Source organism: Sylvia atricapilla, chromosome 2 (assembly GCF_009819655.1).
Source record: "Sylvia atricapilla isolate bSylAtr1 chromosome 2, bSylAtr1.pri, whole genome shotgun sequence".
Classification (NCBI taxonomy): Eukaryota; Metazoa; Chordata; class Aves; order Passeriformes; family Sylviidae; genus Sylvia; species Sylvia atricapilla.
The window spans coordinates 11,200,283-11,222,715 of record NC_089141.1 but is presented as its reverse complement, the minus strand read 5'-3'; the positions used below and the strand labels follow the sequence as shown (position 1 = coordinate 11,222,715).

Below are 22,433 nucleotides of genomic sequence, written 5' to 3'. Positions count from 1 at the left end.
TCAGAACCCATTCCAACATTCTGATTTATAATCTGTTACAGGGTGACAGCCACAGGCACCTAAGCCACAGGCCTGGGGAGGAGAGAATCAAGAAAAATGGATTCTAGCTGAATGACTAGAAGGACTTTGCAGAAAAAGCTGAAAATAAAAGCCTGACTTTCCTTCATTATACCAGGACTTAGGAGAGTTCAGGAGATATCTTAATGGTACAGAACAAGACAGATTCATGTGAGTGAGATGAGCCTGTTCTACCTTCCACACCTGGAATTATCTGATGCTGCTTGCCAGTCCCTTACTATTGAATGTTTTATATTGAAACAATCTCCTCCTTGAGTAGTCAGTGATGACAGAACATTGCTCCTCTCCTCTGTGCTTTGGGGCAAGAGAATTTTTGGGGTTTTGTTTCCTTTTTTACCACACCCTTCAATACATTCAGTGTATCACTGTGATTTTGCATATATAGGGAAAATACAACTGATTTCTGCCCAGCATGGGGTGCATTTACATTAAAACGCCATGAATCTTGGTGATGTATCTATGTGCTTAAATAGTCAAAGTTCATCTACTCATTACCCAAATATTATCTTTGGAGAGACATAATTACAGTCCCTTTGCAACAGTGATGGCTTAAATTCACTTCCACTTCATACTGTGTCATTAGTCCACCCACTTGTCAAACAGACATCTGAAAAATAATAAGGATAAACTGACAATGACAATTTTAATACAATCTTGGTGTTTCAATTAAAAGTGAATAGACATGGAGAATGTAGATAATTACAGCACATCCCCTCAGGCACAAAGACTCTGTGGAAAAAAAAAAAATCCAAACAGCCAGTCAGCCTGATTCACATGCTGGCTTCTGCTTCTGTAAGCAGGCAGACCCCAGGCTGCCACAGGCCTTTGGTGGTATCCAGGCAGTGACAATAATTCAGGAGGTAAAGAAATTACCCTGTCAGGTAGGAAAGTTCCTTACAACTCCTGATTCCCTGTATCTCACACGTGCACTTGTGATCTTTGAATTGTCCTTCAGGCTTTTGGTACAACAGCATAAAAATCACCGATTATGCACTGACATATAAAGGAATACATAAATTATTGATGTATTAAAGGACACATGTTCATAGCTTTTATGCAAAGCTTCAGACGCTGCTTCTGAGAACAGCACAACATAAAATTTCACCCAGGCAGTGGTGAGGATTGAAAGCCTGGCTGGGTTTCTGGGAGGTAGATCAATCCTGACTTGCAATTATGAATTAAAGCAGTGGAATCATTCTCAGGCTTTGACATTTATAGGTGGAAAATAGGGGTAGATAGGGAGCCTAAATAGATAAAGCATCCATCTTGGCAGCTAACTATAAATTTCCCTAATACCACTGGTACTAAATGGACAAGTGGGAGTAGGAAGAATGGAGGACATCAATATAATACACACTCTGTAATGTTTGAAATTTGAGCTATAATTTAGATTTTTTTGTTGTTGGCTTTTTTAAATACCTTGTCATCCTTTAGTTTTAAAGACATGAAATAGTTTGGGACAATGCCATTATTAGGCATGAAATAGTTTGAGATGATGCCATTATTTTTAAAAAGTGGCACCACTTTTGTCTTGGCTTTGTCTTATAATTAGTGGTTGCAAAATATGGTAAGCCTAGGAAATGGTCCTGTGTTTTGTGAAATATCCAAGCAGAAGGAACACGAACTGTTCATCTCTCTGCCAGTGGAGTGAAGCTCTGTTTCACATCTGTGGTCCCCATTTTCTTCAGCTGGGGATCAAACATCCCACCTGGAAATACTCCCTTGACATCTACATAAAACTCACTTCAAAGAAAATGTGAGGATAAAGGTGAATATCAAATAGCCTTGCTCTTCTCTCAGAGCTAACATGTGGCACAGGTATATTCACAGCAACAACTCTTGAAAAAGAATCAGATTTGTTCTAACTTGTGTTTGAAGGTTTTAATTATCTGGGCATCTTCCTGCAGCAGTTTGCACACACACCGTAAACGCCAGATGGAGTTTACTGATCACAGATGATTACACTTTACAAAATAGTTTCTTTCCATCTGATTTCACTATCTAATTGCTAACAGACAGGTAGACTCAGAAAGTAGGTGGCATGAGGAGAGGAAGAGGAAATTCCCATAGAACCTGGCTGAAAACACTGACACCCTGTGCACCCTGATTTGTCCAAGCCACCCACAGACACGTCACTGACATGACAGCTTCATCCAATGCTTCATTTTCAGCTTGATTTTAAAAAGAGAACAAAAAGGCATTTGACACAGCAACACACCCCTGGCTGGACCACAGACCATTTTCTATGGAGGAACTCTTGCATTCCTGGAACATTTATTTATTAATGCTGTAACACTACTGAGAATTAAAACTGCTTTCTCCTACTAATGTCTCTTTATATTAACCATGACAGATCGCTGCACAGTTTTCCAAAGTGGCATATATTGCATATTTCTAATTCCGTGACAAAGTTTATCAGAGGGCAAAGAAAACATTGAAAGGTCAAGTAAAGAATAGAGTCTTTATACCTGGTAAGTTATGAAGGTATGATTGATAAATACGTATCTATTCATGTATGTGTATATAATGCGTAAGGAAACTGTCATTTCTTTACTCATTTCTCACATGTTATTTCAATCACGAAGAAGGCAGCATGCAAGCTACTAAAATGATTGATTGCTCCTGTCAGTGTTCAGGAATGAAGGAAACCTTAGAAAACCCACATTAAGGTTATGCTGATACATTGTAATCTGGTTTGTACAGTGAAGATGAGGTGATTACTGTGAGAAATGCAAATTACACTTGACTAAGATATTGGATGTTAATGTCACTTTTTATATAGTTAACAAAATTCACTTTAAATAGCATTCAAATGAGCAACCAGATATCCAAGTGCAATATACATATATACATAGAGCTAAAGGCTTCTGCAAAAAAATGGAAATGTTATTCAGGGTGATAATCAGATGGGCATTTTTTTGTTTTACTCAAGTTTTCACTCAGTTAGAGGTAAAAGAGCAGGTATGAATGATACACCCTTGGAAAACAGTGATATCAGTATACTCCAGTCAGAGTATATCCTGTATGTCCTACCATGCTGGAAAACACGCAAAAATTTGATGGGTGGAATTTTATTTTTTTTTACTGTATGGTAGCTAAATCAGCAATGCAACTAAAACTTCTCAGAGCATGCTTGAGTTCTTAAAATTATTGTGTGCCAAAAGAACTCAGGCCTTAATTGTGATATTCACTCTTTTACAGATCCAGAAGAAAGAAATGGAGCCAAGAATTTTGCATAGTCTAAGGAAAGTAATCCATCAATACAAACCATACGTTTTGTCTGTACATTTTCTATTTTCTCTGAGACATGAATTTAAAAATAACTGTGATGAGATTCTGGTATTGAATTTATTTGAGATTTATTGAACAACTTTGGGCATGCAGGACTGACTGCCCCCTGCAACACAGCCTCAGATTTCAGATATCCATCCGATTTCAGCCATTGTCACAACCAACAAGAACTTTAAAAGGGAAAAGGAGCACAGGAACTTACCCTTGTGGTGTAAGCAGCTTCTGGGTCATCCTCCAGTACACGAGAGAGACCAAAATCTGAGACTTTGCACACCAGGTTGCTGTTGATGAGGATGTTACGAGCAGCCAAATCCCGATGGACGTAACCCATATCCGACAGGTACTTCATGCCAGATGCGATCCCTCGAAGCATGCCCACCAGCTGGATGACTGTGAACTGGGCGTCATGCTTCTGGAAAACATTGGAAATGTCATCTCAGGGATTGCTCACGTTCCTTCCTGCAAAGATATTTTTCACAAACACCTTGGAAGCTCCTCAAATGAGGAGCTCGTGAGTCAGGCGTTATGATTTAAATGCCACGTGTGGAACCACGCTGATCTAATCAGCTGAGGGAAGGGGACAGATTTGCAATTCAGATAAAAATTCATTTTTCCCCTTCTTGCTGTCATCAGAATTTTAATTTCCTAGATGGGACACGTGTGAAAGCAAAACATAAATCTAAGTTGTGTGTGCTTCTGAGACTGGAGTGTCAGAACATTAGAGAAACAGATGTCCAACTTTCCTGCAAGGCCATAGGATTTTTTTAATGAAAATCCAAGCCTTCCCCAATGGCCTAATGAAAGTTTTCTATTACACAAGAAATTGATTTAGCAAAGGCAAATGCTGATCTGATTCAGCAGCTTTCAAATTCTGTTACTTTTAAACTCATTCCTTAAAATTTTACTCAACTTCAGGAACACAAAAATTACTGAAACACATCATGGCTTAGGCTAGAAACCATTAGTTGGATATATTTCTAATCATCTACTTCTGGGCATAATTAAATCTCCCAACTCTTACTAATCCTGTTTGTTAACATCTACTTTTGCTATTGATATATGGCTATATGGACAATAGGACAGCATTTGTTGTAGTGCAGCTCTCAGATAAATTCCCCAGTGCTGTAAATGTATCCCCTCATGGGCAGCTCTCCAACTCCTCGTGCTGCTGCTTCTGAAATTTTATTAAATGCAGGAGAGCTGGCTCTGCCACGTGAGGTGATCTGACACGAATCAGTCTGCCAGACTGATTGCATCCACATTTCATTTCTGATTACTGTACTTGAGGGTGATACTAGTACTGTAAACATTAGACAAACCTGTGACACAGTGGACGCCTAAAGAGTCTCTCAGAATTCCCCTTCATGAAGAAATGAATTATTTTAAAAGATTCTTAACTGCTGTCTGTCCCTTTTTTATCAGAGCCAACACAAGAGAATTTTATATAGACTCTGGAAAAGATTTAGCTAAAGACCAGAAGGTTTCTAATCATGAACAGAATCAGATGGTCAGAGAGCATTTCAGTGGCAATGAGGAAAGCAAACTAAGTCATTTTAAAAGGTATTTATAAAAAGGGTTATATGGCCTCAGTGGCCTGTGATATTAATGAGTCACAAGGTTCTTATCTATGTTTCCACACAAGAGTAGTAAAAAAAAAATCACACTAAAATGAAAGAACAAGCTGAACAACTGTTCTGTGCAGTCAGAAATTATTCTCCTTTCCTCAGGGCTCTCTCTTCAAGGATTTCAAGCCTAAACAAAATATGTATAGTTCAGTACAGAGATATTTCATTCAGCTATACTGACACATTATTTATATGTATTTTACATGCTCCAGTGGACACCATAACATATATAGTACATAGTGAAACTCAGGTTGACAATCTATCCCCTTTTGGGGTTAAATGTCTAGTTCAATGTTATGAATTTGGGGGATAATGTCATTCAACCGTGGCAGAACCAAAGCAGTCTCTCAGCCAAAGCTGAGTTTGCCCTAACAAATTAAAATTAAACCAGTGTTTCCCCTCAGATGGGATTTCATTTCTCCTACACTCCTTGTTTTGCCACAAGTAAATCTTGGTGACACAGGGAACGTTCGAATTTTTTTAGGCTCACTACCAACTTTGACAGAAAACAAAGATAAATCAGCCACAGCATTAGTACATCTAAGGTTGGAAAAAGAAAACAGGCCAGTAAACTTTGCTAGCTAAACATTTCTAACATCCTCAGGTATGGGGCTATTCTCTCAACTTTTCATTACTGATAAAATTCCACAAATCCATTAATTTTGAAAATCTCTTGCTTAGACATAGAGGCTGCCAACCAATAACTGCATGACAGTCATAATTCAGCCTCCAGAAAAATAGTTCTCCTTTCTGTGTCCCAGAATGTTGTTTTGCTCCTTTTTACTAGATGTGACACAATAATGCAACCAAAATTGTTCTTAATTTTTGGAATAATGCTTACTGCAAATGGACCAGCAGATCCCTACATGGCTTTCTGAGCACATCATGATACTCACAAACCCAAATGAAAATAAAGAAATATCAAGGAACAAGATCAGAGGATGAATCAGTGCAGAGTGGCAGCAAACCCGAAAAAGTCCAGAATAAGAGCCATTTCTGCCCCATTTAGTTTCCTGTTGCACTTACTCGTAGGAAGCTGTCCAAGGAACCATTTTCCATATATTCAGTAACAATCATAACTGGTTTACCTGAAAATAGAGCACAGGGGTCAGGCTTTTCAGAGGAACACACTGGAATACAAACAGCAAACCCAAGCATTTCAGGAATGTGTCCAAATCTTCCTAACCCCAAGGATAATTTTTACATTTAGAAAGGAAGCAAAAGACGCATGCGCAAACTGAGGCTGGGTGCAGATAAAGATGGAAAAGAAAGTGCACAGTAGAACACAGAACACTGGAAAGAGAAGCAGAGCTGTAAGGTGGGCATTCCCTCCTTCCAGGCACTCCTTCCTGCAGTGGTGGGATCCCTGACAGCACAAACTGGGACCTTTACACACTGCACTCACGGGGCAATGGCAAAGTCTAAGGAAACAGCCCTTGAAAAGCCTTTAGCAATTTCCAAAACTCATCCAGACATATTCAGTCCAGTTTTTGAAACCATTCCTTTGATCCAAGGAAGGAATTTTGTGACACAACCAAGATTTTATATGCAGCTCTGACATGCTGGAGAGAAACTAATGCAAAAGCTAATGTGATGACGGGGAAGTTTTCAGACCAAGGTCATTGCCCTGCTAATCTTTTACCATCATATGGATTTTATTATTTCATAATATTTACTAATGCTTTGCTTATTTTCTCTTTGTGGTAGAGAGAAATGTGGGTAAGAGCATGAAGTTATTTAAGGAGATGAATTATTATTGCACATAAAATACAGGAAGGCATCTGACCATAAAAGTAGGACAAAGGCCTGCATGTTGTGTAGTGGGCATGGTGAAATTTTAGCTTTTAAAACTGAACAGCATGAGGCTTGGAAAAGGTACCCAGCTTAATTAAGAAAAAGCCATTAAAAACCCAAGTGAATGGTAACAACCACTTTTTTCTGTTTGCTTTTCAAAAAATACAGCTTCTACCAAATAGAAATCTTAAAAGAGAAATAGTAATTTCAAAGAATGAGTTTAACAGGAGAAGAACATTAGGAATTAATATATTCATAGATCAAATATCTTCTTTCTGTGGAAAAAATGATGTGTTATACTGTGGGAGTCACACTAACGAATAATTGACTGGTCATCCATCGACCAGTGGGAAATATTGTATGCAAAATATTAATCTCAAATGATGTAAGAGATGATACAGATAAAAGATCTAACAATATAAAAGCTTAAACAAAAACTCTATTTATACTTAAGTCTTGCAAGCCAGAAATACACAGTTGAAGTACTTAACGTGCATTCTGCGTGTAACAGGAATTCAAAGGGTTTTCAAAGGGAGAAGATGCTGCTGGGCCTTTCAAGTACAGGGCTACCCAAAACTTTCTCTGATAAATCAATTTACTTTGCCCTGCACTTTGAAGCCAGGAGACAGGTGCCTGGTTTCTGTACAAACTCAGGCAATTTTATAAGACTTTATCAGAAGAACTTAAGAGTAAGGAATACGTGTTCCAAATTATTACAGGAGCATCTTCCTGTCTTGCTCACCCACACTCCAAAAAGCTTTAAGTTCAGAGTTTCACTCTCATTCAGTTGGAAACGTGCCCATAATAAGAAGCACATGCTCTGAAGTTTTAAAGGAACCCTCTGCATCTATTTATCAAAGCATGGCCCTTTATAAATGATAACAAGTTGTGTCAACAGCGTTGCCCAGGTTTATTACAATAGTAGGCTACAAATTGCTGTAAATTATTAGTAAACTAAGCAGAACATGTGCTGGGTTTTAAGACTGCTGCCTGCAGTGTGCCCAGGAGAGCAGGGCAGGAGCTGGGAAATGCAGGACAGAAACCCATAAGGAGCAGAGGAACAATTCTGCACTGGGGAAAGGCAGGAAGCCTGATGTGGTGATTGATTTGTTAAAAAAAAACAACAAAACAAACAAAAAAAGAACTCCAAACTCACAAGCCTCTTGTCCTCCTATCACCCTGCCGAATGTTTAATAAAAGAAATAATTGTATTTATTATTATATTCCCTTTGTGCCATACACTTTTCCCCAGTAAAATGGAGACAAATAGCTCCAGAGCAGATTTCTCAACTCCTGTACTGGAGCTATCTGGAGAAGGTGTTGTACCCCTGAAGCTTTTATTGGCTTCAGCTGGGAATATTCAGTTTTCTCTCTCACACATGGATGTGATGGGCAGCTGGCACTCCCTGACCTCCTCCCCCAGCCCCCCAAAGCCAACAGCTCTGCTGTGAAAACACCTGAGTAGCAAACTCATTAAAAGCCACTTGCACAGAATACAGAGAGAATTAGCAGCGCATATCCAAGAGAAATGCACAAGTTCCTGCATTATGCAATTAAATTACTGTCTCAAGTGCTCCAGGAATACAAAACGTAACAAAATAGGTTTTAGCTCAGCTGTGTGCAGACTGATGCTGGCGTTTCAAGTGAATTTGTGACTGCAAATCTTATTCTGACTGTACAAAATGTGTGTCACTACAAAGCAGGAGATAAACCTCAATTTATGCAGGCAGACCTTTCCTAATAGGACTGTGAGACCTAAGATAAACAATAATTTCTTTGTTATTGAAATCAGCAAAATAGACTTGCATGAATCACACACAGAGAAGGCATTGCTATTATTAGAATTATGGCTCTTCATAACATACAGTGTTTTACTAGTGACTTTTAGACATATTCTGGTGGAGTTTTAATTTCTTATACTTTTCAGCAGTATGCTATGGAATTTTTTCATACCCACCCCTGTGAAACTTTGAATCACACAAGTAAAAACCAAAATTTTCTTTAAAATCTCCCACTTAATAACTAATGTAGGTAGATAAATCTGATCACTAAAGGTATCACTTCATTCTGCTGTGCAAATATAGAAAGTGTGGCTGAAGAGGGTTGTTGAATTATATAACTTTTCCAGGAAGATACATGGAGATTTTGGTTAAATGTTTTTGTCTCAAAAAGAGAAGGTGATTTGTTATCATAAACAAAAACAAAGAATATACTTTAACAAAAAAAAATAAATCCATAACAACAAAACAAAACAAACCCAACCAAACCCATAACAAAAGCACCCAAAGGCAGTTAGCAAAGGCATTTAGGTAAATATATATGTATATATAAACAGAGATAAAATTAATTTTACTACTTCTTTGAGATTTTTACCAAGATGCTTGAATTCTGGAGCTTTGACATGCCTCATGCTGATACATATGGAATATCCCATAGAATATTTCCCCAGCATGAAAACCATGTAGGAAAAAAGTTTGGCCTTATTTAATAATTCACTATAATCACTTGTTGTACCAGGTAGAATGTTCATTAATTAGTGCTGATGAGAAATTTAATGATTTAGTTGAAAGCAGAACACATTGCAGTCCAGTGTAATTAGGAAACTCCAGCACATCAGACTCCAGGACTCCTCACCAAACCATCACCCAGCACCTCCTGGCCTTTTTGGAGCAATTTGTACCTCTGGAGTTTATTATATCCGCCAATTTATTATTGAGCATTTTGCAGAGTATAAACCTGGCTGGCTTCATTTATAATTCACTTTTGCTCTCCTTTGACTGATCAGCTAATCAGGGAATTATTTACTTGGAAGGCACCTCCATGACAATTGCCACACACAGATGTCATTTCTTACTTTTAGTGACAACCCCCTCCAGACGGATGATGTTGGGGTGGTCGAACTGGCCCATGATGCTGGCTTCTCCAAGGAAGTCCCTCCTCTGCTTTTCTGTGTAGCCAACTTTCAGGGTTTTGATGGCCACTGAAATTTCCTTCTTAGAAGGCAGCTTCAGGCGTCCACTGCACACTTCTCCAAATTCTCCTAAAAGAGAGAGTGGAAAAGTGAGAAAAGCTGAAGTGCAGTTATTTCGTAGCAATCCAAGAAAGAAGAATCAGCACTCAAAAAAGCCCCTGGAATGTGGTGTATAGTGGTTTATCCTTTTGAAATATGCAAGAGCAGAGCGCAAGGAAAATCATCTTAGCATTGAAAAGAGGAAGCATTAAATATGTAGAAAACTGCTGGAAGAAGACACCTCACTTCAAAGTTTTTTTCAGCTAACTAATTTTTACACAAATCACATAAGGAAGTTTCAATATGTTATCATTTGAGCAGCAACTGATTTCAAAACCTGTTTTCAGCTCTTTTTCTGATTTTTTTTTAAGCCAGGTAAGTCAATCAAAAAAGGCCTGAATAAATGTGTGGCAGGGCAATGGCGTTTCTCTGTTGCTAACCCAGGCTAGATTTGAGTCGGCAACATAGAAATGAATATCACCATATCTTATCACCAGCTGTCTCATCCTCTAGGCATAGAACTGTACTATCAAGGCAATAACCACTAAAAGGAAGATATATCCTTATGTGTATATACACATAATATTGCTAAAAAGCACTGACATTACATCCTTTGATTCTAACAGTGTTTGTATTTCAGGCTGCCGAGACAGGCAGCAGCTCAGAAAACAAATTTTAAAAGCTATTACTAGTAACTAATGGGAGTTAGTTACTGAGTTCTTTTCAGACTTCATTACAAGCATTCAACTCCTGTAAGCCCAGATGACCATTATACTTTACCAAGAATTCAAATCCCAACCCCAGCTCAAGGCTGTCAGAGCACCACAAAATAAGAAGACCAAAGTACATCTTGAAAACAGTGGGAGGGGGAAAAAAAATCCTGAAATAAATCTTGTAGCACCCAGCTTCCAACCCCATTTTCTTGATGTTTTAATGGTCCAAAAACTATAACAAGCTAAACTCTTAGAACTATTTTACAGTTACTGTCAATGGAGACTTTAGTTACGATTTCAGCCAGCAGCCCAGCCATCAATCCTTCATTTTAAAGCTGGAATCGTGGATCTGATATTTGTTTAATTTCTGGGAAGGAAAAGGTTATGGGTAATGTCCATCAGCACAATCCCATTTAGCCATGGCTGAACAACCCAGAAGTTGAGTGATTAATCAGATTCCAAAAGTATTTCAAGGCCAGCAGATGCTGCAAGAGAACAAAAGATAGGGTCTTTCTTGCCATGAAGTTTGTTGCTGTCTATGGATATAAAGCATAGGTTTGCTTCCTTGGAAAATCATTTCATTGGAAAGAGCCCCTCAGGCAGCCCAACTACATTAGCCTATGATTTTTTACATCCAGGGCAGCATGGATTCTAAATACATCTATCTAGCCAACACCCATAGTCACCCATGCAGTTACACTACAACTTTTCCTGCAAATTATTACTGTATGATCCCAGTAAGAAATGGACTGGGCCTCACCAGACACTGTGCAGGAGGAGGAAGGGCTTGTGTTTGAGTATCTTACTGACTGTAAGATACCAGCATGATGGCTCTTCATACAAAGCCTTCCTGAGGCGTTTATTTTTAATTATGCCACACACATAAAGATTGCATAACCTGCCCTGCAGACTGGTGTGTCTATTTACATGTGGAAAGCTGATAGGGATTATTTAGGAGGGTTGTTCATGGCACAAAGATCTCTCTTCAGGATATCCTAATTTCTTTTTAAATAGCCTATTTAGTACATCAGGTGATGGTGTTTGCTGTGCATTTAGACTCAAGGGAACAGTAAATGAAGATTCTGTGAAATCAGCTACTCCCTTCACTTTGCTGCATTTTAAATCGGTGCACAGAACTGCCTCTGATTTGGAGAGGTACCAAATCTCAATATTTCATAAACCTTGGGAACATCAGCAACGTTCTAGCCTTCACTGGGACACTGCAAACCTTCACAGTAAGTTCACAGACAGGAAGCCCCTGAATTTTGTGAATAATTTGATCAACAAGATGTTGTGCTACAAGTATATTTTGGCTTTGGAAGAAAAGCAAATGCACACAGTTAAACCTACCCCAAATCAAGAAAGTACTTTCTGTAGTATTCTCCTACTGCCCAGTTGGATTTAAACTTCTTAAGTGGTTTGTTGAACTGAATCCATAAAAATAAGTGAGTTATTTTAAAAGAAAAGATTACCGTAAAGAAAAATCTGAAAAAGTGGCTTCTGACCTCAATTTTCTTATGCTTAGCCTCCCGCTAAAATCCCTTGTGTTTTTCTTGAGGTTCTTTTGGATAAGAATATTTCCTTATTGCATTTGTGTGTGTTTTCAAAGCTATGTAAGCTCTGAAAGCCCTCTCTTCTCAGAGACTTCTGGTTAAAGCTGTGAAAAACTGCTTGGAGCACTTCAGAATGTTGAGATCGCTTGCCTGACTTGAAGGTCTCGTTACTTACGTCACACTCCATGGCAAGTTAAATGAATCCCTTCTTCTCAAATCCCTGTCTTTTTTTTTTTTTTTTAATAATTTCCTTCACACTTGCCTTGCAAAGGACAAGGGCAGGAAAAGACCAAGTCATTCACTCAAACAATTCATTGACTCAGTAAGAGGCAGGAAATGCCTTTCTGATTTTGGGGAGAAGTGTTCCTGAAGAAGTTTGCCTAAGAGGTACTCTGAATGTAAAAGCTACCACGTGCTGAGGGTGATAGCAGTGTAAAGTGATGCCACAAACTCCTTTTGGAAGCTCCCAGTTCTCTGTGGCCAGATTCTCATCTGTTCTTTCCTTCCTGGCTCTTCCTACTGGCACCTCAAACAAATGCTAGGAGGATATGTAAACTATGTCTTATGTACTCCAGACTATGTGACTTGAACTATGGTGCCCCAAAAAAAAGATGTTATTATAACATGAGTGCAAGTTTTAATGTAAAAAGCTTGCAGGAACCCTCTGCCACTCAGCTCAGTTGGTTTGAGCAGGGTGCTGATAATGCCAAGGTCCAGGTTCAATCTCTGTGGGGGATAATTCACCCAAGAGTTGGACTCCACAATCCTTGGGGGCCCCTTCCAACCCAGGATAACCTGTGATTCTCACTGCAGAGGAGCAGAGAGACTTAAAACACTTGACTCCTTTAGGACATAGTTCTTTTTTGGAGCCTCTCAACAATTTTCCCTCTGTTTTCAGAGGCCATATTTGACAAATTTTGGTTTACTTCTTATTGTACTGTGTATCTTGACTACAAATGGGTCAGAACAACCAAGCTGTAAGATATAGCATGATCCTTAGGAAGTCCTTTTCTAAATTCATATACTGCAGAGAGCCCAAATTTAGAAAGGTTGCATTTGAGAGGCTCCTGAAAGTCTTACAAGGAAACACACTGCTCCTGGACTTAAATTTAGAGTATTCTTCCTTCTCCATCCCCACACAAATTCCCTGTTATGTGCAATAAGCAGAGCTTTGCTGCCTTGACTGAAGATGATGGAGAACAGTGCACTCTTGTGGGGCAAAATTAAAACCAGCAAGGAACAGGGATTCCACTTTTCCATAAAATACCTTCAAACTAAGAAGAGCTGAGCAGCTTCAGCAGGAGAGGATGAAACACTCTTCCTTTTTTTTTTGCTGGGTGATTCAGGAGATGCACTGAGCACAGTACCTTGGATTCTACACTTTTTCCAGCTGAAAATCTTGTGCTGTGCACTCGGAGTCTGTCTCTCACATCCCATGGTTTTAATTCAAACCATATACTTAGAGAGAAGCCAAAAAAAATCAATAATAAAGGAACAAGTATTTTTCAATGGATTTAAAATCAATAGTGCTCCTCATAAATGTCTTAATATAGGAGGAAAGGTAACACTCCATGATCTTCTGGCTCAATGAGACAATCTGCCACTTCACTTCAAGGAGGAATCACACATTCTATCAGGAGCTACATGCTCCATTGCAACACTCAGTGTAATGAGAATTTCTGTAATCTGGCTCCTCTGTTACAAAAATCTGATCATTTCACCAGCTTCTTTCCTGTAAATCCAACAATTTGTGGCATCTTTATGGCTCAGACAATCAGTTATTGGACAGACAACCCTATCCTCCTAAATCAATAATTCAAATCCAAAGCAGTGACCAAAATCAATCCAAGGACCAAAGGTCACTGCAGCCTGATGGATGCGTGGTGACGGCTATGAAATGAGTTTGTGGTTTCACTCAAGGCACAATAGCCAAGAGTTCTTTTATGGGGAAAAAGAAAAAAAAAAAAAAAAAAAGAAAACATCTTCACAGTTGATAACATTTTCTGTGCTGACAGATTTTGAAGAGAAACACAGAAGTGAGGCTGAACGATCTTTTCCCTTCCAATAGTGGTGCACTCAAGTATAGGCTTGGTGTCCTTTGAAAAGCAGTCTTGCTGTCTCCTTTCTTTGAGCAAAAAAAGAAATATAAAACTGTGTGCCTTTAACTTTGCACTGAAATCAGCTGTAAATGTGACCTACTAATTTGAAGACTTTCTAGAACTTCTTCTTTCCAGTCACAACTATGAACCTAAAGATACAAAACAGTATATGCACAGCAAAAAGCTTTCTTTAGTTCAATTATCTGGTGCTCATTACCTGCTCCAACTACTTTATCGATGGATATATTGGAAGCATCCAGTTCCTTGGCAAATTCATGCACAGCTTGGTTGGGATCCTCATAGGTGTGTGGATCTACGTAAGTTCTCAGACCTGGCAGCTTTACTGTGTAAAAACAAATTCAGAGAGAAAATGTTACTCAGACTTGAGTAATCCTTCTAAAGTAATCCTTCTAAAGCTCAAGAGACAATAGAAAACAAATCAATAGAAGGAAAAGGTAATTCTTTAAACCAAACTGGGTTTTTTGGGTCTTCAGAATGTTTGTACAGAGTGAAACCAAAGTTTGCGTGGCAACTCATTTCAAATATCTGCACATATAGTATTTAACTGCTCTTCCCATATTAAAATACCACTCACCCCTCCCAGGCTGCTATGTTTAGATGCTGCCTTATATTGACCCTTCCAAACTAACAAAGGGTCAAGAAACAAAAACCTGAAAAGCTCTTAGGAATATATTAAGAAATCAGATTAACTCCAGCTTTTTTTTTTTTTTTTCCTCTAAGTCCATCAACAAGATGCATAATAAGAAACCTAAACATGAAAAAATGTACCCCTGCCTCAATCCTTCTGCCTTCTGCCAGAACATACAAGGATGACAGAGAACGGTTCTGAATAAAAGCTGGTTCTAGAACTTTGTTCCCCATACCTCCATATTATTATTCTGGCCCCCTCTAGAGTTTCCTGCCTAGGGATTGCTGGAAGAGATCATTCCCGACCTTTGCCTCCAACAAAAACGCTGAAAGCAAAGCAGAGCCTCATTCTCCCCTTCCCAGCTCAAAGCCTTGCTTGTGTTTGTACCCAGTACCTTCTGTTATACTCATTTTACAACAGGAATATATTTTATTAACAAAAACTGAAATACCCAGCTTGAAGTTTTCTCCTTCTGACACAAACTCTACATTCCCAGACAGGTATTCCAGCTTTCTCTAACTGTACCAGTTGGTCTTGTAAAAGATATTAACTCCTTCAACAAACACTGCTTTAACCCACTCAGGAATATCCTTTCCAGCTTAGCATTATTATACTGCAGCAATTTTTTAACTGCTAAAACAGTTAAACCTTTTTTTGCTGTGGTTGCACAGATGGGAAAAAATACCTTTGGACCATGAGAGCACAAAATTGTTTTATCTAACAATGCAAAAGGTACATAAAAAAAAAAAAAAAAAGAAAAAAGAATCAATTTTATGAGGATTTATTTGCCTCAGAATTGACAAAAAAATGATAAAACTGGGTTCCCAAGCTAATTGCCTTGAAAACAATGCAAAGTAAGAACCATGCTCTCGACACAAGGGCTGCGTGTGCACGGCATTAAAAGCCAACTGTGTTTCCTTCAAGGGCCTGATGATTACAGAATTACCTGCAAGTAAAACAAAAAGTAATTGGCTGTATATTGCTGTTGGTTAAAAATCTTGTAAATGCTCCTTCCCGTCCATGCTGAATGTACATTACAGGCCCCCTCACATCCCCAATAAAAATAACAATTAAAAGCTTCTGCACCGTGGGGTTTTTGGCTTGGGATTTTTAATGCTGACCCCAGAGGTTCCCAAGATCAGGTGATGGTGCCTGCAAGGAGAATAATCCCTTCACACCAATAATTAAGGGCAGCCTGTGTAGTAACTGGGTTCTGTCATGAAATACAGATAATAAACACGTGCACATGTGTTAAGCTGCACTACTTTACAGCTCATTCTGTGCAAACATAATAATTTACATTTTCATTTTAACAGCACAAATTGCCCTAAAGGTAGCAAAAGAATAAAAAAGGCCCAGCCAGAGAAGGCAAAGGGAGAGGATCTGAGGAGGTGAAACATTTTTGTTCCTTTGAAGTAATATTATAGGATTTGTAATAAGGCTGCAGGGAATAGTTCATGGCTGGAGCCTTTTTAAAAGTAATTCAGAGTAAACTGACTGAAATAAACCAGCTGCTTCATTTAAGATGCTGAAAGTTTATGACAGCCATGGAAGTTACTTTGTCCTTATTTTAGTTCATAGGAGCAATTTTCTTTTTCTTTGGGAAAGACTGTAATTTGGTAGATTAAAAGTTTCAACAGCCACACACATACATACTTACAAATTCTAACAGATAAATATCTGCAAAATCTATAACAGATAATTTTCAAGAATTTCTAACAGACATACCAGGCCCATGATTGGCTCTGGTCTTACTGCACAGTGAATCAGCATGGCACTACTCAGAAAACAGTACATAAATATCTAAAGCCAAATTAAAAGCAATTTAATCCACAGGAATTTAACAGCACTGACATGTTTAAGAATAGTGATTGCAACTTTCCATTGTGTGGGAGTAAGGAGAGCAAATTCTGACCTGTTATTTGTCTGTGACACTTATTTTACTGGCTGCTTTTATTTTATAACCCCATTAAATTTGGATGATGAAGCATTAACTCTATGGGCCACATGTAACCGTTGAGATTTTTTTTGAGAATAGCTGGTTTGCAGTTGTTGGGCTGCAACTTGTGTATCCCCTGACAGTGCTGAGAAAGGAGACAGAAATTGTGGATATTCATGCTCTTGGTTCTCTGGAGATAAGGAGGGGCAGGAAACTTAAAAGAATAATAATTTGAACAGTCAGAGAACAGTTATTCCATTGTCACGAGGATTGGGAAGCAGTTCTAATTTCCAGCTACTGCAGGTAAATCCCTCATTAAAATGTTAATTCACTTATATTTGGAGAAGGGGGCACCTGATTATGGTACCAGCAGCTCTTTTCTTGCAAATAGTGGAGTGCCAATGTTGTGTGCAGAAAAACCCCACGTATATTAATGTTACAACATGCTAAGCAACAAAAATATATGGTTCAGCCATGGTTTACACGGGGTAGCAGGACACTCATCTGAAGCTGAAACAGTTTCAAAGATGAACTGTTGCTTCTTATTAAATAAAGTCTCATTAGACATCAAGAATTATGTGGGTTACAAAAAAAGGATAAAAAGGATTGTCTGGTCTTGGTGTTTATGAGGGGCATTATCTTTGCCCGTGAGGATATAAAAATCCGAAGTACAGTGATTAAAAAAAAAAGTCAACCAAATAATCCTCCCATTCCTGGTGAGGAATTAGGCTATCACCTTCTTTCCCCCTCAGCTTCTCCTGCTCCAAAACTACTTTTTTCCTGTTTTAAAGGGTGTATGGACAGAAATTTGCCTGTGAGCCAATCTTCAGAATCCACAGCTCTGCTGTGGAAAAGTGTAACAAAGTTATGCACATTGCAAAGACGATCAAGAATCAAATTATTACTATTGTTCATAGATGAACTTTGTCAAGCAAACAATTTTCACAGTAGGTTTGGCATTCATCAAGACAGGTTTAATTGATTTATATTTTGCTTTGGGAAAGAAAAATATATTTCTTGGACTTTATATAACAAGGAAGTTGCAGTTGTACTCTGGAATTCCAGAATCAAAATCACAATTCCAACCACATGCATTGTTTGAACATAGACAGTGATGTTTTGCTCATTACTAACCTGAACACAGATGAAAGAAGTTAAAACAAAGAATAATTGTTTGGGGAAAATCTCCTTACCCACAAGAGAAGGGATAATTCTCTTCCTAATTTCACCTTGGTTTAAGTGAGGTATGGTTCTTTTTTTATTTTTTAATTGAAAAATATCAGTTACCTAGGGGATGAATTCAATAGACCTGGAAGCATTAAAAGGCTTCAGTAACTTACAGTGGCCATTCCCAAAATGCAGCCTTTTCTCATCAGTGCCATGTTTAGACTTCTTGTATCCACAGAATCTACAAGCAACAGAGAAAAAAGAATTAATACAAAGAATTTTATGTGTTAAGTGCAGGTGGAAACAGAATAGAATGTTTTCCCTGCACAATTAAATGCCTGTTTGAAAGTTTAATGATATTTACATTCGCTGTGCCTTATAGAGGCATGTGATGTTCTCAGGGAATTTGAGGAAATTGGCTAATGAGAGGATTTGTTGATTTTTGACCCCTACAGTTTAATTTTACAATTGCCTGAGAATGTGTTTATAGCATTTTTTAACAACTGCTGCATGATTTGGGCTGCTAATGTTAGCGGGCTCATTACTGACTGTGAGGCAGAGCTTGGAGCTCCTGGGCAGCAGACAAAGGATTAAAAACCAGCCACACCATGACCCACGACGTGCCACGGTCATCAGGGCCCCTCTGGGACAGGGCAACAGGACAAAATGTGCAAATCAGACACCAGACTCACCTCCCAATCAGGACATACACCACCACTGTGAGGAGGATGATGGCCACTGCTGCTGAAATGGCAATCATCACCACCTGGCTGTTCTCACTGGAGATGGAGAATGCTGCAAAGCCAACAAAAAAAAATCATATAAATAACCTCACACACACATCTCATTGATCACATCAGAATTCACATGCATATAGGGGACAGACATCATGATACAGCTTTTGGTCTCCTGGAAGATGTTTAATCCAGGAGATAATTTTTCATCAAACAAATGAATACAAAGGAAGAAAACATAAGACTCCAGCCATCTTTGCCAATTCACCAAAGTTGTTTCTGCTGCTCTCAATTTTTACTCTTGCTAATTGCAGCAACTGCTGGCAAACTGATGCTAATACATAAACATACACATAAACACAAAAATGCACGTCATGTATGCCATACATACTTTATGTCATGCACAGTAAGGAACATTTCCTTGGCAAGAAATCCCATAATCATCACCTTCACTTCCCTTTCTCTGTGATGGAAAGTGCTTCTAGGAGGTAAGTTTCCCAGCTAAGCCTGACAATGTGAACACGAAGCTTGTGGAAAGCCCGGGAATGCAGGCACATAGTAAGGGCTATTTTCTGTCTTATTTTGGGTATCTCCCTGCGGTCCCTAAGCATGGAACTTTAGACTGTTACACAATGACAGGATGACTTTAGGCCTTTGGTGTGAGGACCAGTCTCCAGCAGAGACCTCCTGAGCTTCCCTGAGCACAGCAAAATTAAAACTCCTCAGTTTAACACGGTACTTCAAGTCAGCTGCCCAAACTGAGCCGGGAGCTGCCACTGCTGGTCCAACAGGATAGAGAGCCTCTGTCCAGGGTCACATCATTCCCATCTCTGCCTGTCACACACCCACAACTGCACCCACTTATGATTACTTGGAAGAACGGGAACAAATTTACGCCATTTGCTGGTCATCTGTGTAATTTGTACACTAATTATTGAGATGTGCGCCATTGCCTTATTCCACATTTCTTTTTCATTTCCCCCTTCTTTTGATAATGTTAGTTTGCAGAGAAAACTCATCAACCTCTGAATTGTTAATTTTTTTATCTCTGTAACTGATTTTTTTCCTCCTTGCTGTAATTGTCCTAAACTGAGTTATAGTTTCAACTAGAACACCAAAGCTACAAGTCACCATAACAGCAATTTGTAACTCTTTTTTTAAACATGAAGCTCATTTGCCTTTCAGAGTAACAGCTGGGGTGGAGAAGGAAGAAGTGGGGATGGAATACATAATGTATCTCAAATATATACAGAATGAAGGTGAAAGATTTGGCCTGACACTATTCTTTGTTTTTCTATCACACTTCCTCCCTCAGCAAGAGCGATGGTCTAGCAAGGCATCAGTTCTGGCCTGAGGTAGAAGTGGGGTAGGGAATGGAAGAAAACACCACCTGCGATAGTCCTGGGATACTCTTTACAGCCTGTTTCAAGTTTAATGATAAAACATAGAGTTATACAGCAACGCTACCAAGAAAAGACACATCATAAATAGTTATGAGACACATTTCCTCAGCTAGAAAAGGAGTGAAAGCAGCCATTGAGATCAGTCAGGAACTGGGCAGGGTGTCAGCACAAAGCATTTGAACAAATACATACAGTCTGGGCTGGTCTCAAACTCAAACTTGCGGCTGCTTGTCCCATATCCAGCTGCAGTCCGGGCTCGGATTTGGAAGACGTAGGTGGTGTCAGGCTTGAGGCCACTGATGGTCACGTTGGTGCCTCTGGCCCTCAGGATAGTATAGCTTGTCTCTTGTTCCTGCTTTTGAAAAAAGACGTTATCAGATTAAAACCACACCCTAAAAACAAAAGAGGGGGCTGGCGCTAAATTACTACAAACGTCCTGGAGAGGATTGGCATATTTTTGAATATTTAGAGCCTAAAAAATGTTTGTGCAAACATTAATTTTCAATCATCTTTTAACAAGGTATCTTAAATCATCAGATCTGCTATGGTATTGAGCTGTAAATCGAGTACTAGACATGCTGAGTTTATGACATTTTATTAAATGGTTTTGCATTGTTTTCTCTGTGGTCTGTAATATAACGAGAAAATTATTAAAAGATTATTTTAAAAAAAATAAATCAGATCTGCCTACTGCACTGAACTGGAAGTTGTAACAGGCCAACTTAGACATTTTAGGGCCCTGCAGAGCTGTTGCAGGATGCAGTTTTTACTGCCTCACATTTTACAAGACAGTGGTTACCTTTATAAGAGTCAGAAGGGAAACCCCACTTGGGCTCCTCAGCTCAGCAAAAAGGCAGATTTAGCTGGTTTTCTATTAAGCTATAAAAATTATGAGATAGTTGTGTCCATCCTCATTTGGACAAAACCACACTGAACTCAATCCTGGACTATGCTCATAACCCATCTCTGCTTAATAGCCACCTATGTCTGACATAATGTTTTTTATGTAAAATAAGAGGAGGACTGGTTTGCAATTTGGTAAGTTTGGATACACTTCACACTGTGTAAAAAGCTAATCCTGATAAAAGTATGTCTCAGTCCCACTGTAAGCACATAATCTTAACATTTAAGCATGCATTTTGGAGCCTGAGGTACTGCTTATTTTACTAAAGCCATCTTGTACCAAAAGAGCATTTTTGGCTTCCAAAATATGGCAGCTGGAACTGTCTCAGGAAAAAAAAAAAAAAAAAACAACCTCTTGGCCAGCAGCCACACATGTGGGAAACTGTGAGAATCTCAATTGTTTAGGTTCCCCACCATGAACTTTTTTTATTCTGGAGGTGGTGAGGATTTCATGTGATGTCCTTTTACTTTGAACACTGTGCTGAACACTGCAGCCATTGAATCCTGCGGGGCTGAAAGCAGGAACCCAGCGAACACACGTCGGACGCAGAGAGTCTCACCTAATTCTCATCATGTTTTATGGCATTGCATTAGCTGGTGAGGGGCTGACATTTCAACTCTGACAACACTGGAGTGCCAGTGCTCGAGCACAGGAGTTGGAAAATACCCAGCAACTCACTGCCAAGGGCATTTCACCTCCACGTGTAAAGTTCAAGTGACTGGAGTTGTTTTAGGGTGTTTGCTCTGCCGTGCTGTCTGCAGGAATAGAGTCAGGATATTCCAGATTAGGAGATGAACATCAGAAACTGTTCACTTTGGTGCTAAAGAAAGCCTAAGTGCCCTGTTCTTGGCAGTCTTTGATACAGAGAAACAGAAATATTTACACCATAGTTAGGGGAACTGCCAGAAGCTCCACGTAATAGTCAACATGGTGCTCATGAGAAATCACGGTGAAAGGAAAAAATAAAGAAAGAAAAAAGAAAGAAAAAAAAAAAATCCAGAATCCAAACCTCAAATAGGGTGACCTGGACCTAGCCTTCAAAGAATATAAAAATGTTGCCTGTGGCCCATTTTCTTTGTACATTAAAAGTAAAAATTAAATCAGCACTGGACCTCCTCAGAGTCTTCCCAATACTTCCCAATACTACTATAATGTTCTCTGTTCTAAATTCAGGGAAGCAGATTTACAGGAAGACGCTCTAAAGAGCTAGCAGGCTTGTGTAAAATGATTTATTTTTGAACTAACAAAGGCCTAGTATTATAATTTGCAGGCTTTCCTTATCTCGTTATTCAGCTGGACGTAGGCAACTATTTTAATTTCAAAGATATAATAATCTTGTCTTTAAAACACAACATCTTTTGTGTATGCTGTGACTGGACATTCATTTTGATCTCGCTTCAGGCTGCTTTTATGAAATGCAAACATTTCCTTCTGGTGCAGATACATACGTGCAAGGGAAAATAGAGTCATGGCC

General features: G+C 38.9%; 1 protein-coding gene across 1 annotated transcript in view; it reads right to left on the bottom strand.

The window, feature by feature from the left end:
* Positions 1–22,433, bottom strand: part of EPHA3 (EPH receptor A3) — a 168,678-nt gene that overhangs the window by 20,851 nt on the left and 125,394 nt on the right. Inside the window, 7 exon segments of the mRNA XM_066340812.1 lie at positions 3,572–3,781; positions 6,021–6,082; positions 9,643–9,828; positions 14,381–14,506; positions 18,092–18,159; positions 18,611–18,713; positions 20,248–20,410. Coding sequence (XP_066196909.1) covers positions 3,572–3,781; positions 6,021–6,082; positions 9,643–9,828; positions 14,381–14,506; positions 18,092–18,159; positions 18,611–18,713; positions 20,248–20,410 — 918 coding nt within the window.